Source organism: Pararge aegeria, chromosome 13 (genome assembly GCF_905163445.1).
Source record: "Pararge aegeria chromosome 13, ilParAegt1.1, whole genome shotgun sequence".
Taxonomy (NCBI): domain Eukaryota; kingdom Metazoa; phylum Arthropoda; class Insecta; order Lepidoptera; family Nymphalidae; genus Pararge; species Pararge aegeria.
The window spans coordinates 3025114-3052752 of record NC_053192.1 but is presented as its reverse complement, the minus strand read 5'-3'; the positions used below and the strand labels follow the sequence as shown (position 1 = coordinate 3052752).

Sequence of the window (27639 nt, the reverse complement as noted above, 5' to 3'; positions counted from 1 at the left end):
GCATACGATGATAGCCGATACCAGCCATAGTATAGTGCGTCGTATTACGCCCTCGCTCCATTTTGGAACAACAGCTTGCAAATAAAATAGAAATTTACATGTTTAGTACCATTTTTCGTCATGAAAATTCAGCCTATTCTATAATGAATATTTCTTTATTTTTTTTATTTTTAGCACATATTCGGAGGGTTGCATGTAGCCTCACATATTAAAATGACTAAGTTATAACCATTTCTTGGCAAATTTAGGATGATAATTTTGTCATCTCATGAGGATTCGTATTTTTTGCTTAAAGTTTACTGATAATGTCATACTTCATTGATGGTTCCCGCCCATTTAGTGAAATGCCCTGTATAATCAGAAAAGGTTCAAAAAAAATTAATATAACATATCTTGACCGATTAATATAAGTAAAAATCAACGTTGTGGAATTGCTTTTCGTCATATGAATGAATTATGTATTTTAATTTGCCCAGGCAGCGTAACTAGGCAACTATTGATTCCAAGTTCAATGCGAATCGATAATCAAATAGTTTAATTTAATGGTTATGTTCACAACCTCTTCCCTACCAAAATTATCATCCTCAATTTGACAGAGTATTATTATACTCGTAAAATTTAATAAATCGATTTAGTTTATGGTGATGGAAAGGTTTAGTAAAAATAATGATATGAACATTTTTAATGAAATTTTTTATATCACACGTATGTACACGCTTCGGAACTGAAACTTCGTTGGTCTATATTCATACACTCGTCAAATAAAATGCGCTTCACAAAGTCTGGCTAAGATTACATACTTTAAACTCAACCGCGAAAGTTTCACTTCAATAATTTGAACCAGTGGAAAATATTCATTATATTTAAAGCATAGGCGGAACTTACACAGGTAACCATCTGTTAATATTAAATAATAATTAATAATGATTTCAGTTTGTTCGTAGGGCTCTTAAAAGACATTTAATTTTTCCTTGTCATTTATATGCTAATTGGATATAATTTTCTTAACGCGTATGGACTCCAAAAATGATTACAATGGGAACAGCATGCAAAGAGAAAAAAAATTCGGTTCGAATTTAAATCGGTTCTATTTATACAATCGCTACTAAATATAGACATAATATAGCTTGAACTATCTATTAACAGATGGCAACATCACTAATGCAAATACAATAACCATGCCTTACAAAATAATAGCATAAAAATAAGAACGTACACTGAAATTAAAAAAAATAATTAATTAACGCTTGCTGTAAAAACGGTTAAGATAACACTCCAAAATTTCGATTATACTTTTATAGCTAATTCACGCCCTATCCTATATACCTACTTGGCAACTAGTTTAAAATATCTATTCACAGCGCAGCGTGAGTTGATGGAAAATAAATAAACGTTTTCTTACAAAATTAAGAAAAGTGAATCTTTTTATAACTACCCTCACTATGTGGGCGCAAAATTTACTATTCATTACATAAAACTAGGCAACATCAAATTATATTATTAATTTTTTCAGGTCTAATTACGATTGGTGTAAATTCGTTTGCACGAAAATCATAAACTGACAGTCCTAAAATAGTGCTGTTAAACAACTCCAAAGTTCGTGGCAAACCAAGGGCATGTAAAATGGAAACATGCGATAGAAAAAGTACTGCATAAGTTTTTTATAACTCATATTGCTAAAGGATTAGAAAAGACAAAAACCAAATTCTCGATATTGTTACTTGGAATTCTGAGTATAACGAGGGGCGCCGATACCGAAGCCCGCTTTAAATACCATATTTTTTAAACCTTGCGATTAATTTCAAAAACACCTTAATATACGTTTTGGAGGTTTTAAAACATTTTTATACTTTATAGCTCTCGCTTCTCAGGTTCTGGCGAGTGAAAGAATCTTATTCATCATTTATCGAAGCGAGATAGCAAAATCAAATGAAGAGAGGCATAGGAATCCCATAATTCGTCGGAGCGAGATAGCAATATTAGGCTAAGCAGAGTTTTCTTCGGATGCGATGTTTCTTAATCTCATTATAGGGTTATTGGATTTCAGTACACAATCCCGTAATGCATTATCTCCCTTCAGATAACTGTTCTTGTAATAAGGCATTGTCGATTGTGTGGTATGAAAAATAAGTAAATAGTTAACAGTGTAACAATAATAACCACTACATCCCAAGGTATAGAAGATTAAAACTTTCTAAAATGAAATAGACACTCGCGTAAAAGTTCTGTATAGCATACTTTGTGACCTAGCGTCCGAACTCGCCATTTTAAAACAGAGTTGCAAACTTGGATTGCGAAAAGAATCTGTTTAAATGGATAGCACTATGTTAAGTGCTGTCTATTTATAGTTTAGAATTTGAGCTGAACGAACACGCACCAATGTTTTACGCGTTACAGTCCACCAAAACACACACAAAGACAGTAACAAAAAAAAAAAAAAAAAGAAAAAAGAAAACCAAACTGCACGCACACACAAACAAAAGCAAACACAAACGAGTTACCGTCGACACGTCGGCTCTATGCGTTAGGTCCATCTGCCGCGGTAAGCGGTAAATTTTAATGATTACAATTTTTACGACCACATATATAAGCGTTAATAGACATCAATCATAAACAATTAGTAAAAAAAAAAATACCCCTAAAATTAAAGATATTATTTTTAGACCAGTCACATAAGAAAATGAACAGAGCTTTAAACATTAATTTTATTGGCACCAATTCATTATTATTAATTTATTGTCATTTCATTTTTTATTGTATTTATTATGAATTTTAATTGTACAGTTTATTGTAATTAAAAAAAAGCTGTCTTTGACCTCGTTTTGGCATATAAACTAAAGTCGAGTACCCGTAAATGGGTAATTTTATATCTATGATCGAACGTCTGATAGCTTCATACAACTTTGACAGATTAACATTACTACAAAGTTAAGTTTGACAACTTTATTAGTTTCACTAGGAGTTTTGTTTCAAAATTACGTATTAGCATATTGCATATTATTTCAATAAACTTTTGGAATAGATAATAATATCGTATACAATACTTTTAGAGGGTCTATTGCTTTTTTACTATAGAAAAACCTCTTTATTTTCCTTATATAGAGGGTACTTTGACAGTAAGTGCGGGAAAAGAGAATACAGGAAATATAATATCATATGGAAATTGCAAAAATATGAAATACAACTATGAACTAAACATTATGAAATAAATCGATGAAGGATTTTCATATTTTTGAGGTGCCTGGTCTGAAAATATAGAAAGGTTGTCGTTTGTATTTTAAAAGAATTTCTTTAAGTGACGTAAATCAATGTGTATTAAGCTTAATTTATTCTGTGGACGCTCCATTTTCTAATTAAACGTATAGATTAGAGACATATGCAATTTTTAGACAAATGTGAGTCACAATTTTCTTTTTTACACACAACATAAAACGACATAGAAATGAGAACAATACTGAGCATAGCTTTAGAAATATTGCGAAAATGTTCTCGAGTGATTTGATAAATACTAGAAAAGTTATGCTCAGTGGATTAGTAAAGTGACATGGAATGACATAAATATTAGTGTAGCAAGTTTGCTCGCAAATATGAATGATCCTTTCTAGCCAGATTTTTATGATCAATAAATTCAGCGTTACATAGCAAAGGTTCAAAAATGTTTACCTTTGAAATTATATGAAAGCAAACCTGCAATATAATTATATTCCGCTGTAAAATAATATAATATTAAAACATATTTATCAAATAAGTCTTAACTTGACATTTTACAACGGAGTATGTTGAACACAACGAAGCTAATTAAAACCATACATAGATATTTTGGTGAGTTAAAGAAAATAAAAACAAAAAAAAAATAACAGTCGTGTTCCCAAAAGAATATACAATTGTGAAGCAAAACATTTTACATGCAAATAATAATAATCTAACACTCATATAAACAAAACATTTTATAAGCGATGCAGATCGGATAGGAAGTTTAGTTTCGTAAAATAACATTTTAGTGGTATGAATGCGATGGGAAGAGGCCATGAATGTGGGGAAAATAAATACCTAGTCTATGGGAACAGTCTCCATTTTGATTACCGCCAATTATTCCATTAGAAAATGTCGATCTAACAACACTAAGCTTTGTCAAAGTTGGGAGGTGTGGGACACCCAACATTGATCGTTATTAGCTATAAATATTATATCGCCATTTTATTATTTAATTGTATGTGAGCGGGAATTCAAAGGTTATTGAAACGAAAGAAGTTATAAAATTCTATTACTAGTACTATTCCTATATTTACTATTACTGGATCTAAATGACTACATTAAACGTAAACCTATGGATATTCCACTAAATATACAAGGCCATTTGGAAAAGGGGTATTTAACCCAACTTAAAAAGGTATCACCAATACTCGATTTAAAAAAAAGAAAATGATGAAAGTAATAACATCTAAGTTATACATATATTGCACTTTTATTATTAAAGTAACCAAAATAGATAAATTGTCAGCTTTTCTATCTTATATTTTTATAGTAATCACTGACCAGACATACCGGTTGACACCGCGTATTTCTAAATAAACACTATGCTTCCCAGGAAAAATTAGTGGAACACAACTTTTGCACTACCATGAATTATGTAATTCCCCCTTGGCGCTACCCTTTTCCACCTAACCTTGTACAATCATGACATCTTAAAAAAGTTCAGGTAATATAAAAGTATCAGAATTAATTTAAAAAAAATTACGTGACAAAATGACGGTAGTTTTTTTTTTACAGCAACTTACGGGGGATTTCCCTTTGTACGGATCAGACAAAATGTATTATTTTTAGGAATTTCTTAAACTTATAAATATCCTATATCCCTTTAATTTCCCGCTCTATCCATTCACCTCCTATTAGAAGGTATACATACCTCCGCACGGGACTGCTAACTGCTAAGGGTGTGGGCACACCGAGTGCCTTGATGCGTTGTTGCATCGTGGGCGAGGGTCGCGCTCCGCCATTCGACCCTGTGTCGTACCGTAATGGCTCCATGACCACCCGGTACCCTGAGGTTGTTGTACCGCCATGACTGTAATAAGATGCAATGTTCTATAGAGTATTTGGGTATGAGGTTTAGTTTAGTTTCTATGACTAACGGTAATAATAACTTCTGGTTAAGTTTTAAGTACAAATACATTCACGTTCTTTGTATTTCGTACTTGAATATTAAATTACCTGACTGAAGCTCGGAAAGGGAATGTGGTCGAAGTGATGATGTGACTGCGTCTGCGCCGGGAGAGAGTCGTCGCACCCACAGTTATAACCCTTTTTTTGGTAGTGCTTGACTTACCTCGTGTTTCTAGAAAGTGGACTAAGCCTCAGATAGTGATGTGGCCGCGGTGGCAAGTGATGATGCGACTCGGTGGGTGGGAACAGGTTCACGACAGACCTTCGACACACTTATACCTCTTGGACCTGTATATCTAGTGTATTGGGCGGTAGTACTTGATAGTGATACTTACCTCGTGTTTCTAGAAAGCGGACTAAGCATGGGATAGTGATGCGACCGCGGTGGTAAGAGATGATGAGGCTCTGCGGGTGGGAACAAATTCACGAAAAACCTTGACTCATTTATACCTCTCGGACCTGTCTATCAGGTGTATTGTGTGGTTGTGCTTGATTGTCACACTCACCTCGTGTTTCTAGAAAGCGGACTAAGCCTCGGATAGTGATGCGGCCGCGGTGGTAAGTGATGATGCGGCTCGGCGGGTGGGAACAGGTTCGCAGCAGATCCCCGACGCTGCAAGGGCGGAGGCGTGGGCTCACAGTCCGCCGACTGGGACGCGCCCGGCCCTTCCAGCTCACCCTCGTGCTCTTCCCGACCAGGGGACAGCTGTGGAAACCGTCAGTTGCCATAGCGAACAGATGAATTGGGTACAAAAACCAAGGTATTAGTATTCTAAATTCATCCCATTCCACTTTTTACACTAGACCGCCTTTTCATCAAAGGCGTGCGAGGTTGCGTTGGTAGAAATGCGTGTCAAACACTATGAACAATCAATTTCGTTGGTTAGCGACCCTACTTTAATCAATGCCAAAATATTCAGTAGTATCTGTTAAAATGCAGAGGTTGTGACTAAAACGTCAGTGCTTTGGAGCGATACGCGAATTTGGCGTGCAAAAAATTAATATTCTTTAATATCTGTATATCACTAATTATGTGTATAATTTTTTAATAAATTTAAAGCTATAATTAATTATGTGATAATAATATTAATAATGAATGAAGGTGCCCATCAGACTGGCATCATTGCCGCTCTGTATAGCGATGGGCAACCTTTTGGACACGTAATCCCCAGAGCGGGGATCATGGACCCTTTCCCGCATACGGCGTCCGGAACTCCCGGATGATACTCTTAGTTCCACCACTCCAGCAACCAGTTGTCTCCACCGCCAACGGGACGAAGAAAGAGACAGCGGTCCAAAAGTTGGGCATATTTTTGAACCTCTTTCGCGGTCCGGCCAATATAATAAATAAATAATGGGGTACGTGACTATCTTTTGTCGATGTTCAATTACGCATTTAGTGGTAGAAATGTGAACTAGGTTATGTCTTCAGGGTGTTCCATATTTAAAGATCGCCTTTATAAGATCCAAAGATCTTTGGACATGTAAGACCGATCAACGGACAACAGCAAATAATAATAATTAAGATTTTCAATCATTAGAAGTACAGCAATTAGTTACACATTTTTGATAACAATAATCCTATGACTTTAATCAAAATTGTTAAATATAAGAGAGCCAGACATACCATGTCTTCAATTCACTTCAACCAAAATATAAAAAATAGTCGACAATAAGCATTCGAATTTTAATTCCTGTGAATTGAAGGTATGTGATTGCTCTACAAGCATGAAAACTACTTTTATATGGGATTCTAGATGATTTTGAGCCGATTTAGGTTCTAGTAAAGCATGATATTCTATTGATGTTTTTTAGCAATAAACCTCAAAGTATATGTATGTGATGTCTTTTGTAATGTAACGAGGAACTTTCTAGAAAATATGTCATCGTTGATAGCCCAAAACCGCATAATTTAACCGCGGCTAGCGGCTTCAATAAGTACTCCTTTTAAAACAAGGGAAGTAACTATTAACTACTTTATATATCCTTCAATTGTTGGAAAAAACACTAGTAAACATAAACAACGTTTGCGGTCCTCACTTGGGACGAAACTGATCCCTTCTCCCTTGCTAATCAGAAAAAAAGAGGGAGACAGGTGAAATAAGAGTACCCAATTGGCTACTGACGTCTGTCTCCGTCTGTGGATTTTTTTTTCCCAATTGGCTACTGACGTCTATCTCCGTCTGTCTCTTGAATTTTATTTTCCAATTGGCCACTGACATCTGTCTCCGTCTGTCTCTTGAAATTTTTTTTTTGGTTACTGGCAATACGCTTTGCTAGTCTGTTATGTTGAGAAGCTACTATTATAATAATCTATTATTATGCTCTGGAGCGAAAATAAGGCTAGAATTAACACCATTCATAAATTGTTTTGGAGGCTAGAAGGAGAAGTAAATTTTATAATTTACGTAGTACAAATTCAGAACCCCACAAAAAATTTAGAGTTCAAATCCCTATTTGCTTAAAAGAAGATCAATCATTTGATATTTTCACTCTTTAATTTAGAAGTAACCGTTTTTACAACCAGAAGTAAAAGTGCAAATATACCTTACCCAATTAGGATCATTTTCTATTGGAAATAGGAAATGATTCTAAGTGCCTACATTAACTTTAAAACTCAGTACCGGCCCACTACGTACCACAGGGTACGGGTCTCCTCGCAATGAAAAGAGCTTTTATTAGTCTACTTAACACTAATGACGTATTGCTTTAAAACCGTCCCTTTTATTAAAATAGCATAACACTTTAGCAATACAAAATAAAAATTATTACTAACTGATGGCTAAATAAGATAGGCGTTAAACAAAAGCGCTATTCCATCTTCCATAAGAAATGCCTTTATTCATCCCCCAATTCAATAACATCAGTCTGTATTCATCCCCAAAGCGTTAAATACCAATTGAGCGCTTTTAAAACGTTAGGCGTTTTTCCAAGGTCTCATGAAAATTAATCTTTATAACGAAACATTTTAAGGCATTTTTTAATTTTAACGCATCTTCGATCAATACTTTAAAAGATACCCACATAGAATCTTGCAGAATGAGTATCCGTATTTCTTATGCTTATTTGATAAACTATTTATTTAGCAAACACACTCCATGAAGGACATTACAGTTGCCCAATTCGCAGAACGTTTTTACTGCATCTGCCTGCATTTACTGGTTGCCTGGAAGAAATCGCTATGCAGCGATAAGGCCACCAAATTGTTCTCTCTTGCTCTATGTTTATATTTCTGTAAATACTTTTTTCTTTGGTGTACAATAAAAGAGAATTCATTCATTCATAAGACGCAAATGATTAGAACAAAATTTTAAAGACAGTGTTTCCTTTCGCTAGCTAAAAAAATCTAAAACGTTTGTTCTTTATAGCCCATTTTTTTAAGCAATACCATTCAACATCACGCTCCGTTACTTGAGAGTAGGGCAGCGGCCGGTATTTTACTCATTAGAAATTGTAAGCAGACGAATATAATAAGTCCGTTCTTACTTAAAATAGGATATTATTTGTATTATGTAAATAATATAACTTTTTGGGACATCATTTAACCTCACTGCGACATATCGAAATTAGTTCTTGGCTATCGAAATAGATTACCAATTTGAAGTGCTGATTCTGATGAACATAAAATCTCTAAGCTAGACTTCATGACAGTTCCCTGGGTAAGGATAGCATTGGCGACAGTATTGATCGAATACACTGAACTGAGCTAGACCTAACACACACATCTAACATTTCTAAATCTATAGACACAACTACAGACACACAACACACTGCGAGCGGTGCTGGTCTGGCTCTCACCTTGTTGTAGTGTGCGTGCGCGCCGAGCGGGCGGTGCGCGGTGCCGTTGTCCGCAGTGTACGTCTTTACCTGCGCGTGGTGGTCGGCGGCGATGGTGGAAATGGCCGCGTTTCCGACGCCGCCGTCGCGTCGTTTTTTCCCGCCCTTATATATGTATTTGGACGGTCGGACCAGGCTGGAAAATTTACGTTACAACCTTACTAATATTATAAATGACTTACTAATATTACGAATGGAAGTGTTTGTATGTCTGTCCTTCCTTCACACCATAAATAAGTAACCAATGAACTTGATTTTTGGTATAAAATTAGTTAAAAGGACATAGAGTAACGTAGGCTACTTTTAACTTGTTTGCCAGATTTGCTTAGTACAATGAACGTTAAGCTGTATTTGCTATAATCCGCGAAAATCTTTACGGTGCTATTTGTTATTTTTTCAATCTTTGTACTCAAGATCTGCTAAGTGATGTTCATTGTAAAGTCCATATCTCCGGAGGATGCTTTGGTTTGGAAGTACGAAACGTTATCAAAATTAAGCTTAATTTGCTATACTACGCGAAAAGCAGGAGAATCTGTGTGGTGTAATTTATAATTTCTTCAATCCTTATACCCCACACCAAACAGATCTTCGGCAATATACCCTCTACGCACGTTTCGCTCCGAAACCGGAGCATCATCAGGAGATGTTGACTTTACAATGAATAATTGTTAAGTTTTGCTTAATTTTGATAATATATCATGGATTTCCGCAAAGTAACGCCTGCTTCTATCCAATATAGTACGAAACGTGTATAGAGAGTACATTGTCAAAGATCTGTTTGAGGTGGAGTATACGATTGTAGAAATTATAAATTTTGTTCGTATAGATTTTGGTGTTTTTTACCGATCAAAGCAAATTAAGTTTAATGTATAATTTATTTCATGAAATTCTGCAAAGGAACAACCATGTCTACCCAAGCTTTACTTAAATTGGATAAGGCAGAACCTGAGTGCCGTATGCCAGACGATTTGTGGGCAATGTTATGCCCTGAAAAGGGATAGCGCTATTTATAAATATACCAATTTAGTTCAGTTAAGAGATTTATGTACAAAAGAATTGGCACACATTAAAATCTTATTGAGGATAATTATGAGGATTAGAAAGTTACAATACAAAGTTTATTTGTTTGACAAAACCTTCTATCGGCGTATTGAACCAATTGTATGTAATTTTTTGGTCAAACTATTAGGTTTACCTAATAAACATAATAAACTGGTAATATAACTGTTTTTACGCACGCTATGCGATGCGAAAAGCGCAAAAAAATCAAAAAGATCATATTATAATATAATGTATTAAATTATGTTAGTTTAGTCGGGGATCTAAAAGTATTGAATGCGTAGCAAAACATTCCCTCCAAACTACTATACACACTGTTAAAGGAACAAGATATGAAAATAATAAAGCAACATACATATGCCATGTTGTCGGGTGAAGTGTTAACTAAAGCAACAAAGTTATACGAACTACGAGTTCTAAACTTTGTGAAACTCACTGAGGAAGGAAGAAAAATAAGTTTCCTGTCGCTTCTCGTCATTGGACGCCATTTGCAATGCGTCGATTTTTTAACCTATTAATAAAATTGAAAATTTAATATCTCGCACATATTTATTTAAAGAAACTGGTACTAATTTAGTTATACACAAATCATGAATTAACAGAACTAAACATAGACGTACATCGAGGCGCAAAAAGTTTAATTGACATTTCACCCAAAATTACGGATGGTTCAATTTTCGGTAGGTCCAAAATGTTTAACCTGAGATATGAATTGGAAATGTTTGGACTTATTGGCTACAGAGAGATATGGATCAATCGCCCCTTAAGGCTTCCCGCTCCTTTTTTACAGGGAGCATAATGTTCGTAAACTGAAGCTGAAGCAAACACACCATTATAACTGTCATTTGTAATATAGACTCATGCATTGACAAAAGCCGACAAGAAACTCAACATAATTAACGAGGCGTTTAACTAATAAACTTCAAATTCTTCCTTTCACATTGAATAAACGAAGAAAGAAGAAACAAGAATATATGATATGGGCTTTTAGGTTCCTTATAATTTCAATCGTCCTGCAAACTTAAAAATAATCAGTACTTCTACTGTTACTTATACATTCTAGAAACGATCAAATCGAAATCACTTCCACCAAAAATCTAGATAATCTAGCTACAAAAGGTAGGAATCGCGTTTAACAAGAGTTGAAATAGAAAACGTGAAAGAAAACATTTTAAGAGTTCTAAGAGTTATGTTTTAAGCAAATTAATATCGTTTGTTTTAAAGGTGAAGAAAAACTGCATGCTTGCGAGTTTTCTATAAATTCAAAATTCAAAATTCAAAATTTGCCGCCGCGCCAGCAGGTCTAAATACGTACCTACCATACTACTCATTAAGCGACAATGCATCATAAGTTATACCACGTTTATTCGTAAAACCCTTCGATCCTAGTGCTTTACTTCAGGGGATAAATTACTCTTGACTAAGCTGACGCTGTAAAGCTGAAAGAAAGAAAAGATAAAAATGCATTCTCACCTAGGATACTGCGGCCCGAATTGCGTGTAGCAGCAGTTGGACCAGCAACCCTTTGAGAAGGGGTTGTACCCGCCGGTGAACTTGCCCGTCACCTGCTCGTTGGTGGTGCGCCCCCGCGACACCAGCACCATGTGGAAGCCCGTCAGACCGAATATCGGTATCGCCAGGAGTGCGATTATACCCATTATCACCATTCTGTTTAGTACCAGTTCAGGATAAGACTTGATAGTATTAAACGTTACCAACGAAATATGTACCTAATATACATCTAGTTTATATAAAACTAGTTCTCCAAAAGGGATGAGAGCCAAGTGGGTAGAACTTCGATTTCACTTTTCGAGTTTAAATCCCAGCATTCTTACTTTTTGAATTTATGTGCGTTTTAAACAATTAAAATATGCCTTGCTTCAACGGAGAAGGAAAATTGCATGCGTCCACCGCACTGGGCCAGCGTGGTGAACTACGGCCTTAACCCCTTCTTATAGTGAAAGAAGACTCGTGGCTTATGGTGAGCCCGCAATGGGGTGATATGATGATGATGATCCCATTTTTTTGTTCTCAGACTATAAGACAATGTACGCGAATAGTATTTTGAAGACTTTTTTTCGTGAGTTTGCTATGTTTTCACGAATATCTTATTTCAAAAATAGAACAACGGACATTTTCGGGGATATTTATTTCTTTGTTTAAATTTTGAGAAAATAAATAAGTCATAGACAGAAGTAAAACATTTGCCTTTTTCGTGGTTCTCTGTTACCTCTATTCAATCTGTACAGTGAACACTAGGTAGCGTGACCTGGTCCTTCGAGCCGGATGTGACCAGTTATTTAATAAATATAAATACTTTTATAATTATTAACGATGTTTTAAGTACTACTACATCTATTAAGATCTGAGAATTAAATTGTTGTAAAGGATACGACACAATAGGCTCCACTTGCGTGAGCGTTTTATTGTTGTTCATGATGTAGTAGAGGCTGAGACCAAATATGCTCAGCATGTGTATGGACAGCGATATGAGGAAGAAGAAGAAGAACCTGTAGTTCCGCCGCCCGATGCAGTTGTTCACCCACGGACAGTGGTGATCAAACGTCTGTAAAAACAGTAACATTATTTATTAAACTCACCGTTACATAAGTATCCCGTTTTCTTGTTCTCACTCAGTTTACGTACCAAGAACATTCTCTTTGTATCATCAGTTTTACCAAAATTTAACAGTATAGGTAAACATGATAAGTACTGCTTTTGAATCAGGAGCCATAGACGTTTTGCATCTTATTACTTTCAGATTCGTCTAACATACGCTGTAACATCTTTCCCCATTCTTTTATTACTCGAGTTTAGCGACGTAACTATTTGAAATTAGACTAATTTAACGTACAAATGTGAAATTTTAAGTTTAATAAACGATAACAAAAAAAAATAAGTTCCATCGAGTAAATCTGATATACATCGCGCTGTGCGGTGGTGGCAGATGAGAATACTGTTGTACGAGGCGCTAAGGGATTTAAATGGAAGAACACGCAGCAGCGTCCTCTGTGCTACTACTACTATCTACCCCGATCAGAGCTTTAGTCCAGCAGTAGACAGTTTTAGGCTGTTAGGAGAGGAAGTCTTGATCACTCTGTTAACACATAGTCAACAGTCGTAGGAGATGGATAGAGGTACTCCACAGAGCTCACTACAATATTTTCAATAAGAGGGTGTTGGGTGGACCCATGGAGTGATGGAGGCAGAGGCGTGCATAGAGGGTATCTCCAGTATGAGTTATAAAAAACTTAAGGATATACATTGTAAGAGTTAAAAAGCCGACCCTTAAATATTTATAACTCGTACTGGATACCCTGTGCATACCCTCTTGTGCACGCCACTGGGTGGAGGCTCAATAATTCATTGACCTATCGAACGGGAGGCCCCACATAAGAAAAAAATCAAGTTAGCGGTATTTTTTGTAACTATATCTTTAGTTTGACTTTAGTGTATAGTACGGTGTGCAAAATAAAACCACCAATAGATGTACGTTATATGACGACCCGTCTAAAATGTGACAATAAGTATAATTTGGAAAATGTAGTAAAAGTTTAAAAATTGTATTAACATCGTACTGTACACTCAATAAAAGGATAAAATATGATACAGTACGTCGACACTCCAAAAACCAGTGTATAATTATAAGAGATGGGTAGAGGTACCACAATGGGTCCTATTAACTTATTAAAAAAAACGTGTTTGTACTTATGTAGACGAGTTAGAAGTTATACTTTTGGCATAACAAGATAAAAATCTTTTCAATAATTGTATTCTACGTTTGTAAAAAAAACTACATTAAAAAATAGAAAAAAGGTATATAATACATTGAAAGTTTTATTATAACGCATTATCTTGTTAAATAAAGTTTATTAAAAAAAAAACTAAACTTACAATAGAAAAAAGGTATTGTTTGAATGATTAAAAGTCAACTGTCAAACCTTTTGTAGGAAAACTAAAATTTTGACTATAGCTAACTTCATTGTGTCGGTTTTTTGTGACGGCGCGCATCGTAAAAATTTACTCTCACCATTTTTCCCTAACGCGGCAAAAGAAGTAAAACTTCAAAAATACACTTACTTCTATACAGTGGTTGCACACGGAGCAGTGGCTACAGCGCGGCGGGCGGTAGAACTTGCACGTGACGCACCACTTCATGCGCACCGTTATGCCATTGATTTCTACGCTGCGGTACAGCGGCGCTCGAAAGTCGTCCTCGCGATCCTCGTCAGGTGGAGCTGGAGACAAAAACTATACTAAGACAAGCTTAGGTGAAAGCAGGTGTTGCCTGGCGGAATCTCAGTTATACTATGAACATTACGACGTTACTATACATTTCATGAATTTCTTAATGACAAGGTAGAATATATACTATATAGAATACGACGACACACATCGCCATCTAGCCCCAAAGTAAGTGTAGCTTGTGTTATGAGTAGATTGGAAGCAGCTAGCTTCGCTTCCGCAAGATAGAAAAATGATTGTAAATGTTGATGTTGGAAAAGAGCAACGACTGAGTTTCTTGCCAGCTCTTCTCGGTAGAATTTGCTTTTCGAACCGGTGGTAGTCACTACAAACATACATACTAGGCGTTAAAATAATAACTTTAAATAAATGAATTTTGAATTAAGCTATAATACCCGAGAAACGGGTACATCTGAACGGTGAAATTATAATTTCTTCAAATACTAATAAACGCAGACCACACAGATCATCCAAACATGACACCAAATGCTCCATTGTCGGAGCGAAACGTGCTTGGATACCGCTATAATTCACGGTGCAAATTTGTCTGGTTTTCGCGGACTATAGCAAATTAAGTAAATTTAAATTGTACTATAATGAGATAGAAATATGCAGGTTAACAAAAAGAAAATTTAAAATGGACATTAAGTTAAATGTGACTCAATAATTCATTGACCTATCGAACTGACTGTTGAGCCACATGAGAACTTATGGTGATCTCCATTTTTTACATATAATGGTGTTCAGGTGATCCTAAATCTCACAGCTACTTAAGACAGATATAGGGTGGTTGAGCTCAATAGAATATTCTCAATAAGAGGGTGTTGGGTAGATGGTGATCGAGGCTACACAAAAAAAAATATACAACGTGTAACGGAATTACGAAATACTGTTGAAGGGTGCATAAGTATATTCCATAAGGAATCGCCCTGTAGAAATATTAAATGAAAAGAAGCATATTTATTTTTCCATACAAACTAAATCAAAACATACTGTGTTCTTATGACAACCCTATTGAAAATAAAAGCCACGATACGTGCATAGTACCTACGCTACGCGACGCGTACCTAATAAAGTGACAGGAGTCACTTGATTTTTCTTTTGCATGTCACGTTAGAGCTGTAGATTTCCTGAAGTAAAACTATGGCAATGGTTTCGGTTTCACAGAAAAGTCTCAGAGACAGTAAATAATGTATCTCTAATGCCACTGAAATATTATTTCGGTTTTAATTTATACGTTGTATGTAGTTCAAATCGGGTGTCTTTTTTTTATTTTCATTATATCTGTCGTTTGACTTTGACTTAGTGTATTGTGTAAGTACGTTATATGTTGATGCGTCTTAAATGTCACAATTTGAATATTGAACAAAGAAAATCTTTTGAATGTCAACTTCCTCCTTCCTGTAAAAGTCGGTTATAAAATTAAGGATATTTTCAGAAAATTGGCAGTAGCAAATGAAGAACGAAGCCTGACAGACTTAAATCTATACGACTTATAAAGCTTATAGTAGAGATAAGAGTTTGTTTTTGTTTAAGCGCGTCTATCTAACCGTCAGATTAGAAAAATCTTTTTTTTTCAATCGATAGCCAAATTCTTGCGGAAGGCTATATCTAAATAGGAGATGAAAGTTTATTTGTATTTTAAACGGAACATATTGTACTCGTGACAGACTTTTTTTATTATATTAACAACTAAATAAGGCCAAAACGAGAACAAATCTTTAACATCTGCAACTAAAAACGTTTAAAACTACTGTACATTTAGAATTTCTATAGGAACTATACTGGACAATTACTGTACGCGGGCGAAGTCGCGGGGGTTTAATTAAAATAACTATCGGACATTTAACGCATACAATAATATCGTATAACTAACACGGTAAATTGATGTGGAGTCGATTACTTGTGTCCTAGTTTCTATTCGCTTCCTGATAAAAAATTAAACACGTATCGACTAATGGTGGGCCATGACCGATTTAATAAATACACTACATTAGCTAGGAATTAATCCACCATACATACCGAGGGCAAATCTAGCATAGTCCAAAACAAATCTTATCGCAACGCCACAAAGTTTATATTCGCATGTTTATACATTGTGTATACAATTTTGTTGGTCGCAAGTATGTTTGCATTGGCTTGCAATAATGAAATCAAGATGCAAATGAGATTCGCCGGTACAATTTGTTAAATCAATAATGTCAAACAATCAGCGGTGGCCTACAGTTTTAATTAAATGCATTCGACCGCGGTGCGTCTTACTCGAGCGTGACTCCAAGTTCATTTTTTCACGTCGCCATATTCATATATCATAAATTTATTTTACCTCTAATACCTGTGATACCTGTATTTCACTATTTTCACAGGCAGTCGTGATTTATTCAAAACTTTGGAGTGCTTACATTATTCGCGACGTTTTTATTAAAAATATTTTGTGAACATTCTTAGCTTTTGCTTGCGTGCGAGCACTAAACAATCGAAGAAACAATTTAGGACCGCTACGGAAAAGTTGCTAAAACCTTGTTGAAACTTTTTACTATTTATTTACTTACTTACTAATTACTTATTCAAATTATACCTAACTGAAGTTAAATTGTTTTGGAAAGTCGTTTGGGAAAATGGATGTAAAACTTAATCATTGCCGTAACATAGGCTGGCAGTAGGACCAATTTTAAACTTTACATAGGAGCAGGCGTTACTTTACGGAATTTCTTGATATCGTCAAATTCTGCTAAGGAATTTTCGCGGAGTATAGCTTAATTTGGTTTACCTACTCAACGAAAAGCAGGAGAATCTGAACGGTGCAATTTAAAATTTCGTCAATCTTTATACTCTACACCAAAAAAATTATTCTCTAGGCTCGTTTCTTCCGACACCGGAGCGTCCGCGGGACGTGTTGCCTTTACAATGAACAAACAACTGCGAAGTGAATAATTCGCCAAATTTGTCGCCTTTTATACATTGATTGCCCTCACCTTATCTATGTTAGGCCCCTTCCAACTCGTTAGTACCCCTGAATATATTGAATGCGATCCGACCCTTTTTTTTTTTCTCGTGGGGAAATCGTCATGGATACCACCGCGTAATGGGAAGGCACGGGGATTATGTCGGACTCGTACCAACTAAAACCCCACGGTGTTCCAACCAGTTGCCTGGCGGCTGTACCACGGGAACTATTTCGCACACATCTAGGTACTGACAGAGCCGGATGTTGCTTAACCTCGGTGATCGGCGACAACCGGTGAATTCAACATCGTATGGAGGTTGGGAGAGTGCGAGCCAACCCAATCCCACCTTAAATTAATTATACAGAAGCACTAGTAACAAATGTTCAAGGTTCTGCACTAAAATGATAAAAATAATACCCCTAATATAATATAATAAACCATAATTGGTTCTACAATTCCTGTAGGAGTAAGAATGCAATAAAAAATTCTTTGCCTATTAAGTCTTGTTGAAAAAGTCCACAAATTAAAAGGAGCAGTTTAACAGTACCTAGTTGAAACTAGAAACAAAGCTAAATACTTCGTATTAAAAAATATAGGCACGCATAGCGCATTGTTACTCCTCTTTTAAGGTTGTCATTGCGTATTTTTTTTATCACAAAGTTGTGATAAAAAAATACGCAATGACAATGTGTTGTGCAATGATTTCTCTAAAACTATTAATCACCGGGCACAACATTTTAGGGCATCTATTTTATCTTCCTTATATAATTAATGCGCTCCAATTTTTGGATGCTTAGAGTTTTTAAACTACGGAACGGTGGCACAACATTTTAGGGCATCTATTTTATCTTCCTTATATAATTAATGCGCTCCAATTTTTGGATGCTTAGAGTTTTTAAACTACGGAACGGTTGTTTTTGGAAATAGTAGAGTGATTCAAGTCTACTACATATAAACCGTATAGTTCATCCATACGTTTTATATGTAGTAGACGTGCATATTATAACAGAGGAAAGCAAAGAAATACAAAGATTTGTAATGCGATGTCGTAATAAACATATTTTCATGGGCTCACATTTCAAAAGCTGTCTTAACCTTATGAGATATATAAACTTATGCCCCCACAGTAATATCTACAATGCACCCGTGCGAAGACGAGACGGTTCGGTAGTTATAAATAAACGTGGCACAACGTCGGAATAGTTACGAAGTGTTCGGGCACACTTCACCTAACATGAAAGACAATAATTATTTACGGCTTGTACAGTACAGCTGTACTCTCTTCGTATGGTGTATGGGATACTCAGGGTTACTGAATATAATGCTGTGCATATTCTTTTAATATAGATGGATAAATAAAATACCGTTCTTAATGTACAGCGCAACGACAATTCGCCTGAGGAAAAAACATGGTTTTGGGTATTGATGCGAAAGAGAATCGCTAAGGTGAAGATACCTACAAAGTGAGAATACTATTAATAAAATTATGTATTCAGATAAACGTAGTGTATCTTATAAAGCATTGGTCCTACGTAACTCTAAATCATAAACTTGTGTATTCGTTTCTACATAATCAAAATAATTTTAACTAATTATAAAATGTAATTAACGAAATCCGATGGACCGAGGTGGCACAAGACCAATGCATTTAGAAAACCCTAGAAAAGACCTTTGTCTAGTAGTAGACGCCCATTGATTAACATGATACAATTTAAATTGTAATACGATATTATTCACTCATATAACCATTTCACGAAAGCGGGCTAAAGCTAGCACCTTTTCATAGAAAAACCGGTCAAGTGCCTCGGTCAATAAAAACCGGTAAATTAAATAAAGGAATGGATCAATGGTTACTGGCTGGTCAATTTACTGATAACTTTGGCTAACACTATGTTCTCGCTATAAGCGTCCTTAGAATCTGTTTTTTTTGTAGTAATTATTATTTTTCCGGTATTTACATTGACTTTTATTAAGACATTCGGTCCACTCAATTAACCAGCTTTTTTATTTAAAAAAAATAACGATAAAATGTTTGCCGAAATCGAGGCAACGCTGAGGCGTTCACTGCTAAAATAAGTCGATGCGGTTTTTTTTGGTACAATGCGTGTGTCGGTCTTTTATCTTCAATAGGGTTGTCATAAGTAAACACATTGTTAGTGTTTTGAATTCGTTTATATGGAAAAATAAATATGCTTCTTTTATTTGATATTTCTACAGGGTGTTCCTTATGAAATATAAATAATATAAATGCATCCTTCAATATTATTTTGTAATTCGGTTACACGCTGTGTACATCGGTGGGTACTAATATGCTTATATTTATAAGCAGAGACTTGGTTATAGGTTAGACCGAGAATACAATAGTTAAGCATTAATAAAATGTGATCTTAGGAAACAGAAAAACGACAATACACAGTATACCACACCACCCACTTATACCTCTCAATGGAATCTGTGGGAAAATGTCTTATACAAAACACTTATAACTTGCCAAGGTACAATCAAAACATTATCTTTTTACGATTAGAATAGTCTAACAAGAACAATTTTATTGAAGTTATTCCTACGAACGGATTGCTTCGATTAACGGGAATCGCGATGTTATGTTATGTTATGTAGTGTTAATGTTATGTTTTGGAATTGTACAATTACAACCAATTTAAGAGCATTTTAACAAAGCGATACAGTTAACTATGCAGTAAATTAAATAAAGAAACCTTTTTTTTCTGTTTAGTACACAATTTCTATAGTGTAATTCAAATCTAAGTTCAATTTTGCAAATAAATAATTTCAAGTACATATTCGTGCCGTAAAGTGATACAGCTTCCAGATACAACGTCCCATGGACACCGATTAGGGATGTGGGTTTAACGATTAGTTATAGCCGTTCCTTCCTTTTTTTTTTGCTCGGTGGAAAAGCTTTTTTGCTACCTCCGACCCTTGAGCAGGACGGAGTTTATGTGGGACTCCCCCCTTTAAAGGGGTATACCCAAACTAAAAACCACCACGGCATGTCCCTCTTGTTGGCTTTGTAAGGCGACCGGGGAACCCGTTGTATACCTTCCGGACGAAACTGCCATAACTCTAACGGGTTCGTCCACTGCCACCTTAGACTGCTTCGTCTTACCACCACTAGGACTAACATGCGCGCCACGAGATAATTATCTCTACCCGTTACACGTATTTTTCCATAAAGATAGACGAGATAATGGGTAGACATTAGGTACTAAATTGTGGCGCGCAAATAAGCCCTACTGGTGAGATAGTTGTAAAGGGCTAACTTGTAGTGTAATAAAAAAAACCTTCTTTCTGTCTACTTATCCAGCCAGCTCTTCGGAAATGTTAACCCGATTTTGATTTAAAATCTACCATGAACCTACATGACTTAGAAGGTACTCAGTACCTAATCTCGGCTTCTTTTACCGCGAGAAGGACAAAACCGATTCCAATTGAACTATTTAAATTCGTTATTATAACATTTTTTCGTGGTAAAGGCTAAGCCACGTTTGAATACAATAAGGTGTAAGAAAAATTATGATTTACACACCCATTATGAAGCATTAAATAAATGTGAGATCATTACTACATCATTAACGAATTCTAATTGCTACAAGGCTGATTGCCCTATTATGGTCGCTTCAGCGGATAATTCTTGAAACAAACTGATCACCTAAATATAAAAAAGTAGCGATCTACCAAAACGCATTGCTTTCTCGCGCTATTTCTTCGTTTTCTCGACTTCTAAGGATAGTATGATGCCAAATAGCCTACAGCCTACCTAAGCATTTGTGCTATGAACTGCGAAAAAGGTTTTTTTAACCAGACCAGTAATTCTCGAGATAAAGGCCTCCAAATAAACCGATACATCCATGTTACGCATCTTTACTGATCGGACGAAAACGGGACAATTTACCCTATACGGGCCAGCGTATATCAAGCGTGAAATTATCCACGGATAATTAAATACCGACGTTATTCCATTCAAATTCAGTTGAAATTAATATGCATGATAAAATTTGTTTAATGCTTGTTTTTGTTTCTATTTCTAATCCCCGACGCAAAGAGCGCTTTCTGTCTATATCATCGTGGGTCTCAAACGGGTGGACCGATTTTTTTATCTAAGCCGTTTGAAGAACCGATTTTTTCATTATTATGGTTAAGCTATATTTGATTCATATGAATGAATGAATGAATAAATGAATAAATGAATGAATGAATAAATGAATGAATGAATGAATACACTTTTATTGTACACTAAAGAAAAAAAAAGTAGTTACAAAGATATAAATACATATTAAGAGAGTACAATTTGGTGGTATATGTTCTATGTTTGGGAATAAATATTTATTCCCAAACATAGAACGAGGTATATTTCCATCTCTTTTGTTGTTGTACCTATTTGAAATTGAAACGTAAAGCAACAGACCCTATTAGCGATTTTAGCCGGTCTTGATCTTCGGAATTTCGATCGATGGATTGGAATTCTGAGAGGGTGTCCCCGTACCCTGTAGAGTGGTAATGGGTTGATAATTACGACGACGACGACGACGACGACGAGGACGACGACGACGAAGATGATGATGATGATGATGATGATGATGATGATGATGATGATGATGATGACGATGATTATAACGACTATTATTATTGTCATTATTAGCCTATATCAGCAAGCTTTTAATAAATAGCCTGAAAGTTCTCTATAATGTTCTCAAGGGCGTATGAGATTTAAGGGCGCGTTTTGGCCCAGAGAGGGAGGCCCGTGACCTGTAGTGGGCCTTAATGGGTTGCTAATGACGATTATGACGATTATAAAAGTAGTATTAGTTTGTAATTATTATGGCCTATATCAACAGGCTATCACAAAGTAAACTCATCGAACTGTTATCTTAATCCGTACAATTTACATTCACACCTAATGAACTGTGTTGATCGTTGGTTGATTAACCATGTCGAAATTGTCATGACGTCATAGCTGTCACGTGGAACCTCACGGGCAACACATAACTTTAAGTCCGTTTTTTTCTACTATGTATACTTTCTTTGCTACTATGTAACACGAAGTTTATTTCTTGCTTTTTTGTTGTATAACAATGTTGTATAACAAAGTGGGTTGTCTGTAATTTTGTTTTACTTGTCTTTTTTTTATTAATTTTTTAATCGCACTTGTTTTTGTATATTTTAAAAACACACTTTTAACAGTAATGAAAAGATTGTATACATTATAAGAAAAGTTAAAAAAAGGTTGTAGTAGTTTCCCAGTAGGTAGAGGCAATTTGGGATTTTTTTTATTTCTGAATTAGCTCTGGTCTAGACTGCTAGCTTTCGCCGTGGTTGGTTACCACCCTACCGACAAAGACGTTCCGCCAAGAGCGTACCATTACGATGTCCAGTAAAAACCAACTATGCGTATCGGTCTATTATAATATACATAACCCTTGAAAGGTTAACCCGTTGCCATCTTGGACTGAATCACTGGTCACCAGGTCAGATTCAAGTCAAGGGAAATTAAAAAAAATTGTATTCGGTCCCTCCGAAATGGAGGCAGAAGCTCTAACCACTAAGCTATCACCGTTTTCTATCCAAAGTCAAAGTCAAAACTATCATTATTCGAGTAGGCCCATAGATGGTACATTTGAAACGTTAACAACATTAGTTACATTGGCAGTGAGATGATGACGATAAGCATATTCGTAAACATAAAACTTTTAGAAACGAGGGTTCCAAACGCGTCTTGGTCTAAGAAAAAGGCCACAACAAAATAAGCCCGGTGTTCTTTTTGTTATCACCATCTCACATTGTCATTTAAAACTTGATCATCCAAATATAAACGACTATATTATTTTCACGAATAAACTATACCCTTTGACGGAATTGCACCGACTGACTACATCTGGTTTGCGTTACCTCGAGAGATTATTATTATTAAGCTGGCGGCTAAACGATATTATGTATTCGCATAATACTTACTGTCTGGCGCTGTGATGCAATTTGTCTTGGAAAAACATAGATTGTGCAAGTCAATTTCTGATTTACAAGCAACAAATGGGACCCTGCCCATTTGTTCCTAAGTGAGAGCTATATATTTTTTTACCGTCTTCAATGAAGGCTTCAATAGGAGGTTAGCTTCTCGTCCGTCCAGTGGCGTGCATAGAGGGTATGCAGATGATATAAAATGAAGAAATTCTCCAGTACGAATTATAAATAAGGGTAGGCTTTTCATAACTTACAAAGCATATCCTTAAGTTTTTTATAACTCGTACTCGAGATTGTCTTCATTTTATATCATCTGCATACCCTGTGCATTCACTCTATGCACGCCACTGCCGTCATATGTCCATGATACCGTGGACATATGACGGCATTTAAAAAAAGCATATTCTCAAATTGGCCTGTGCTGGTGGATAGAGTCGGTAGTCGGTAAAGCGTGAAATTAGAAGTTATTTTTATAATTATTTATCTGTCCTTAGTTACAAAGTAACTTTAAATTGACAAATAAGTATTATGAAAATTTATAAATTGCGAGTAATAAAAAAATAGTAGGCTCCCATACAAGCAATAGCATAGGCAACCAATAGGCAATAGGAGTCAATTGACTTAGTAGGCAAACGCCTAAAAAAAGTTTGCATTGTTTATTACTCCACCATCATCAACATCTCAACCACATCCTCTACTGGATAGATATATAGGTCTTTTATAAGTTGATTTTCGAACGCTACAGTTTTGGACTGCTTGTATCCAGATACTGCGAGTTTCTAACTCCACGTTAAGCACAACAAAATGGGTGTCTGTGCCTGGTTTCCTTCAAATATTCCTGTGCAGATCAGCATTCCTATGAAGCTTGCGTCTTTGGCTATATGATTCAAATACTCACTTTCTGCAGTGCAGATGTATGATAGCCCTATTGGTACGCCCATTGTTTTATTTACTTACTATTAATATTGTGACTTTGATTTTGTGCTTGATCCAGGTGATAGTTAAAAGCTAGTATTTATTAGTAGTTTGTTTATAAACAAGGTTTTTACCTTTTGGTATCACTCCCGGGTCCATGAAAGTGGCCAGTGTAAAATTTGCCAAAACAAAAAATGTTATGACACCTTGGTATGCAGGAACCCATGGATACTTGTACAGATAATACTGGCAGCTGGAAAGAAATAAAACTATGAAATAATCTGTAGGCTCCAAGATATTAGCATGTTGACTGTGAATGCTGCACATAGAATAACACACTAACTAGTGATAGCAGGGCAGATAAGTTTTATATCTAAGGGAGAGGACAAAAATTTTATCCCTCTCTTTAATCCACTCTCAAAGCATGAGCGCAGTGTTTGAAATATGCTTATAATGACTGAGCTTTGGCAGATGAACAAGTAACTTTTATCCCTTGGTGGATAAAAATTTTTGCTTCTACACAGCTAGCATGGGCAGGTGACTTTTCTCGCCATGGAAAGGATAACCATTTATATTTTCCCAAAGCTTTACCAATTCTGAAAGCTTTCATGCAAAAGAGGAAATAATATTCAAATAATATATGCGTTAGAATAAACAGGGTTAAGCTCCTCCTATTTTCTGTTGGCAGGTGCACATGTTAATTTTATCCCTTGCCAGGGGATATAATTGTTAGATATAGTTTTTGTCTACTGTCCATGCACAGTAATAGTATTAAACTTATATTGGAAATCTTGCCCAATTAGATTGTATATTCTCCAACAACTTGTTCAGAATATCAATATCACACTGCTTATCCTCTTTGACCTCCTCTTTCCTGGGATCTTAAGGATTAAGAGCATAGGTCGGCCACACTGCTACAATACATGTGGGAGGGTGGGGCGTTAATAATTATTTTCACATTACAGCCAGGATCAATTTACTTAAAATTGCATTATTAACATTGACTAAATAACTCAACGTTGTTCAAATATTTCACAAAAAATTGCTGTTTGTATAATTACTATTTAATTTCATATACAACAGAATTTGATCTCTAATTCAACCTGGTAACATCTTATATGCTAATTCTCCTTAAGAATAACAAAGAGAAAGCGTAGTAAATTGGTGAGAATTATTATTTTAATTAAAAAGAAAGAAAGAAAGATTAATATTTTAATTAAAGAGACATGTGAATGAGGGGATGTTTCATTTAGTAGGATAAGTTGAATTTCTTATTAGAATTTAATATTATTGACAGTTGTGATAGTGCATTGGGTAAGAGCTCAACATCACATCCCAGCACACAACTCCTGCATTTTAAGTAATTGAAATATCACTTGCTTCAACGGTGAAGGAAAACCTGAATGCCTGATTTACATAATGTTTACAATGGTGTATAAAGTCCACCAATCCTCACTGGTCCGGCGTGGTGGACTTAGGTCTTAACCCCTTCTCATTGTAGGAGACCTGTACTCTGTAGGTCCACTACAGAGCACAGGTTGATTTGATGAATACAGTGATGATGGTGAATACTATTTGTGGATTGACTATGTTAAAAAAAGTTAAAAGTGAGTGAGTGCTAGTGCCAACTCCACATAGTGTTGGATTGCAAGAAAGAGAAGACTATTTAATGACCATTTTATAAAATTTATTGTTTATATAAAGACATGGTGAATCGTAAATAGTTTAAGTAAGGAAGTTAAAGATTTTCCTTGTTTAGGAAAAAATAAAAAATATTCTGTTCAAAGTGTGTTGTTATACTTACAAAATATTAATAATCAATTCACAAATCAGTTTGAATTTCATAGAATTACAATGTAGCTGAACACAGTTTTTAAAAATTACACAGTTCATAACCTACCCCATTAACTTCAGTTAATCTTATAAACATTACAGTGTATGACTTTATAGTAATAGATATATGTAAACATAGGTGATAATTTAACAAAATCAATGATAACAAAGCGAGAATTCAACATATCTTTACATGAAACAACAAAATACTATATAAATAATGGAAATTATACTTGCAATTTTATAGAACCTTGTGTATGTGCTACCTTGTATATGCTACCTTTGTATATGGAACCTATGGAGCAAGTGTTAAATGATTCATAGTAATTGATTCAAATCTTTTGTTCTCACTTCACTTTACAAATTTAGGCACAGGCTACATATATATGGTACGGGATAAAATAAAGCATCATGATACCTGGTTCGATGGGAATTTTAGATGCTTTGTGGTGTAAATAATGACCACCTTAGAGTGACAAATACCCACTATCGTACAGGCGTGTTTTAACATGATTTTAGGGAAAGCAAATAGCGTACACAAAAAGTCAACTAGGGCAAAGGCAGGCCAGGGATAAAAATAGAAGTAATTCTACAATCTTATGTGAAAGTTGTCATATCAAACTGATCGGACCCGATCGACATAATGTATACTCACGGAAAATAAAAAAATAGAGACGTGGTGCCCAAAAGTAATGTCCAAGCGAATGTCGCGGGGATGTATCTCGTTTTTAGGTCGCATTTGGGCATATTGTGTCAATTCTAATTCCCTAAAAGCGAAATATCTCGATTTTATTCACTACAGACCAACATGGCCGCGCCTATTAATTTGACAGACAAAGTTGTGGCACTGGCACTTGGCAGCCAGTCACTTTGACATCTTGTGGAGAGCCGAGTATCTGAGGCTGTGATCTTGGTTAAGAAGAGCAATGAGTATATAAACACTAAATATCTTTATTTGATAAATATTCCTTACTGGTGTTTTTTCGTCTGTTTGTCCTTTCTTCACGCCTTAACTACGCAATCCCTTACTAACTAAGCCTTAACTAACTTGATATTTGAAAGAAAATCTGGCAAGCACGGAGAGTAACATAGGTTACTTTTTACCTCAGCACGGCTAGCATGGGCAGGAGACAATTATATCCCCGGGGAAAGGATATAAATTTATCTTCTTCCACAGCTTTATCAACTCTTAGAGCACTGGCGCACAAGTGGAAATAATATCCAAATAATATATGTGTAAATCCAAATAATATAAACGGGGGTGAGATTCTCCTATTCCATGTTACAGTGATTTAGCAGGTGGGCACGTTAATTAAATCCCTTCTCAGGGGGATATAATTTTTATCTCCCGTCCGTGCCCTAGCCCTGCAGAAAGGCCTGCCCTGAAAAGAAAGGTTTCTACGGGATTTGTAAAAACCTCCATAAATGCGGACGAAAGACGCGGGGAGTATGGTCGTAAAGTCACTCATTGCCCATACAACGTTGTGCCCAAATGTAATGTTTCTACATAGTGAGCTTATAAGTAAAATTTTGAATAAATGTTTCTACATCAACATTTGAATGCTCTTTGACTGTTGTTGAAATCCTGCTAAGCTGCAAAGTTGCAAACACAAAAACTAAGGCTGTACAAACACAGTCAATATTATTGACAATATAAATAATT

The 27639-nt window shown here is 35.6% G+C and overlaps 1 protein-coding gene across 2 annotated transcripts in view; it reads right to left on the bottom strand.

Moving 5' to 3' along the window:
* The window catches only part of LOC120628963 (palmitoyltransferase ZDHHC8B), a 29200-nt gene extending 2403 nt beyond the window's left edge, over positions 1 to 26797 (bottom strand). For both annotated transcript variants that reach the window (XM_039897666.1, XM_039897667.1), the window contains exons 1-8: positions 26632 to 26797; positions 24278 to 24396; positions 14140 to 14297; positions 12453 to 12625; positions 11533 to 11727; positions 8962 to 9136; positions 5670 to 5869; positions 4907 to 5065 (exon numbers count right to left, since the gene is read on the bottom strand). In XM_039897666.1, coding sequence (XP_039753600.1) covers positions 4907 to 5065; positions 5670 to 5869; positions 8962 to 9136; positions 11533 to 11727; positions 12453 to 12625; positions 14140 to 14297; positions 24278 to 24396; positions 26632 to 26723 — 1271 coding nt within the window. In that variant the 5' untranslated portion in view covers positions 26724 to 26797. The remainder of the gene's footprint in view (positions 1 to 4906; positions 5066 to 5669; positions 5870 to 8961; positions 9137 to 11532; positions 11728 to 12452; positions 12626 to 14139; positions 14298 to 24277; positions 24397 to 26631) is intronic.
* Between the last annotated feature and the right edge of the window lie 842 nt (positions 26798 to 27639).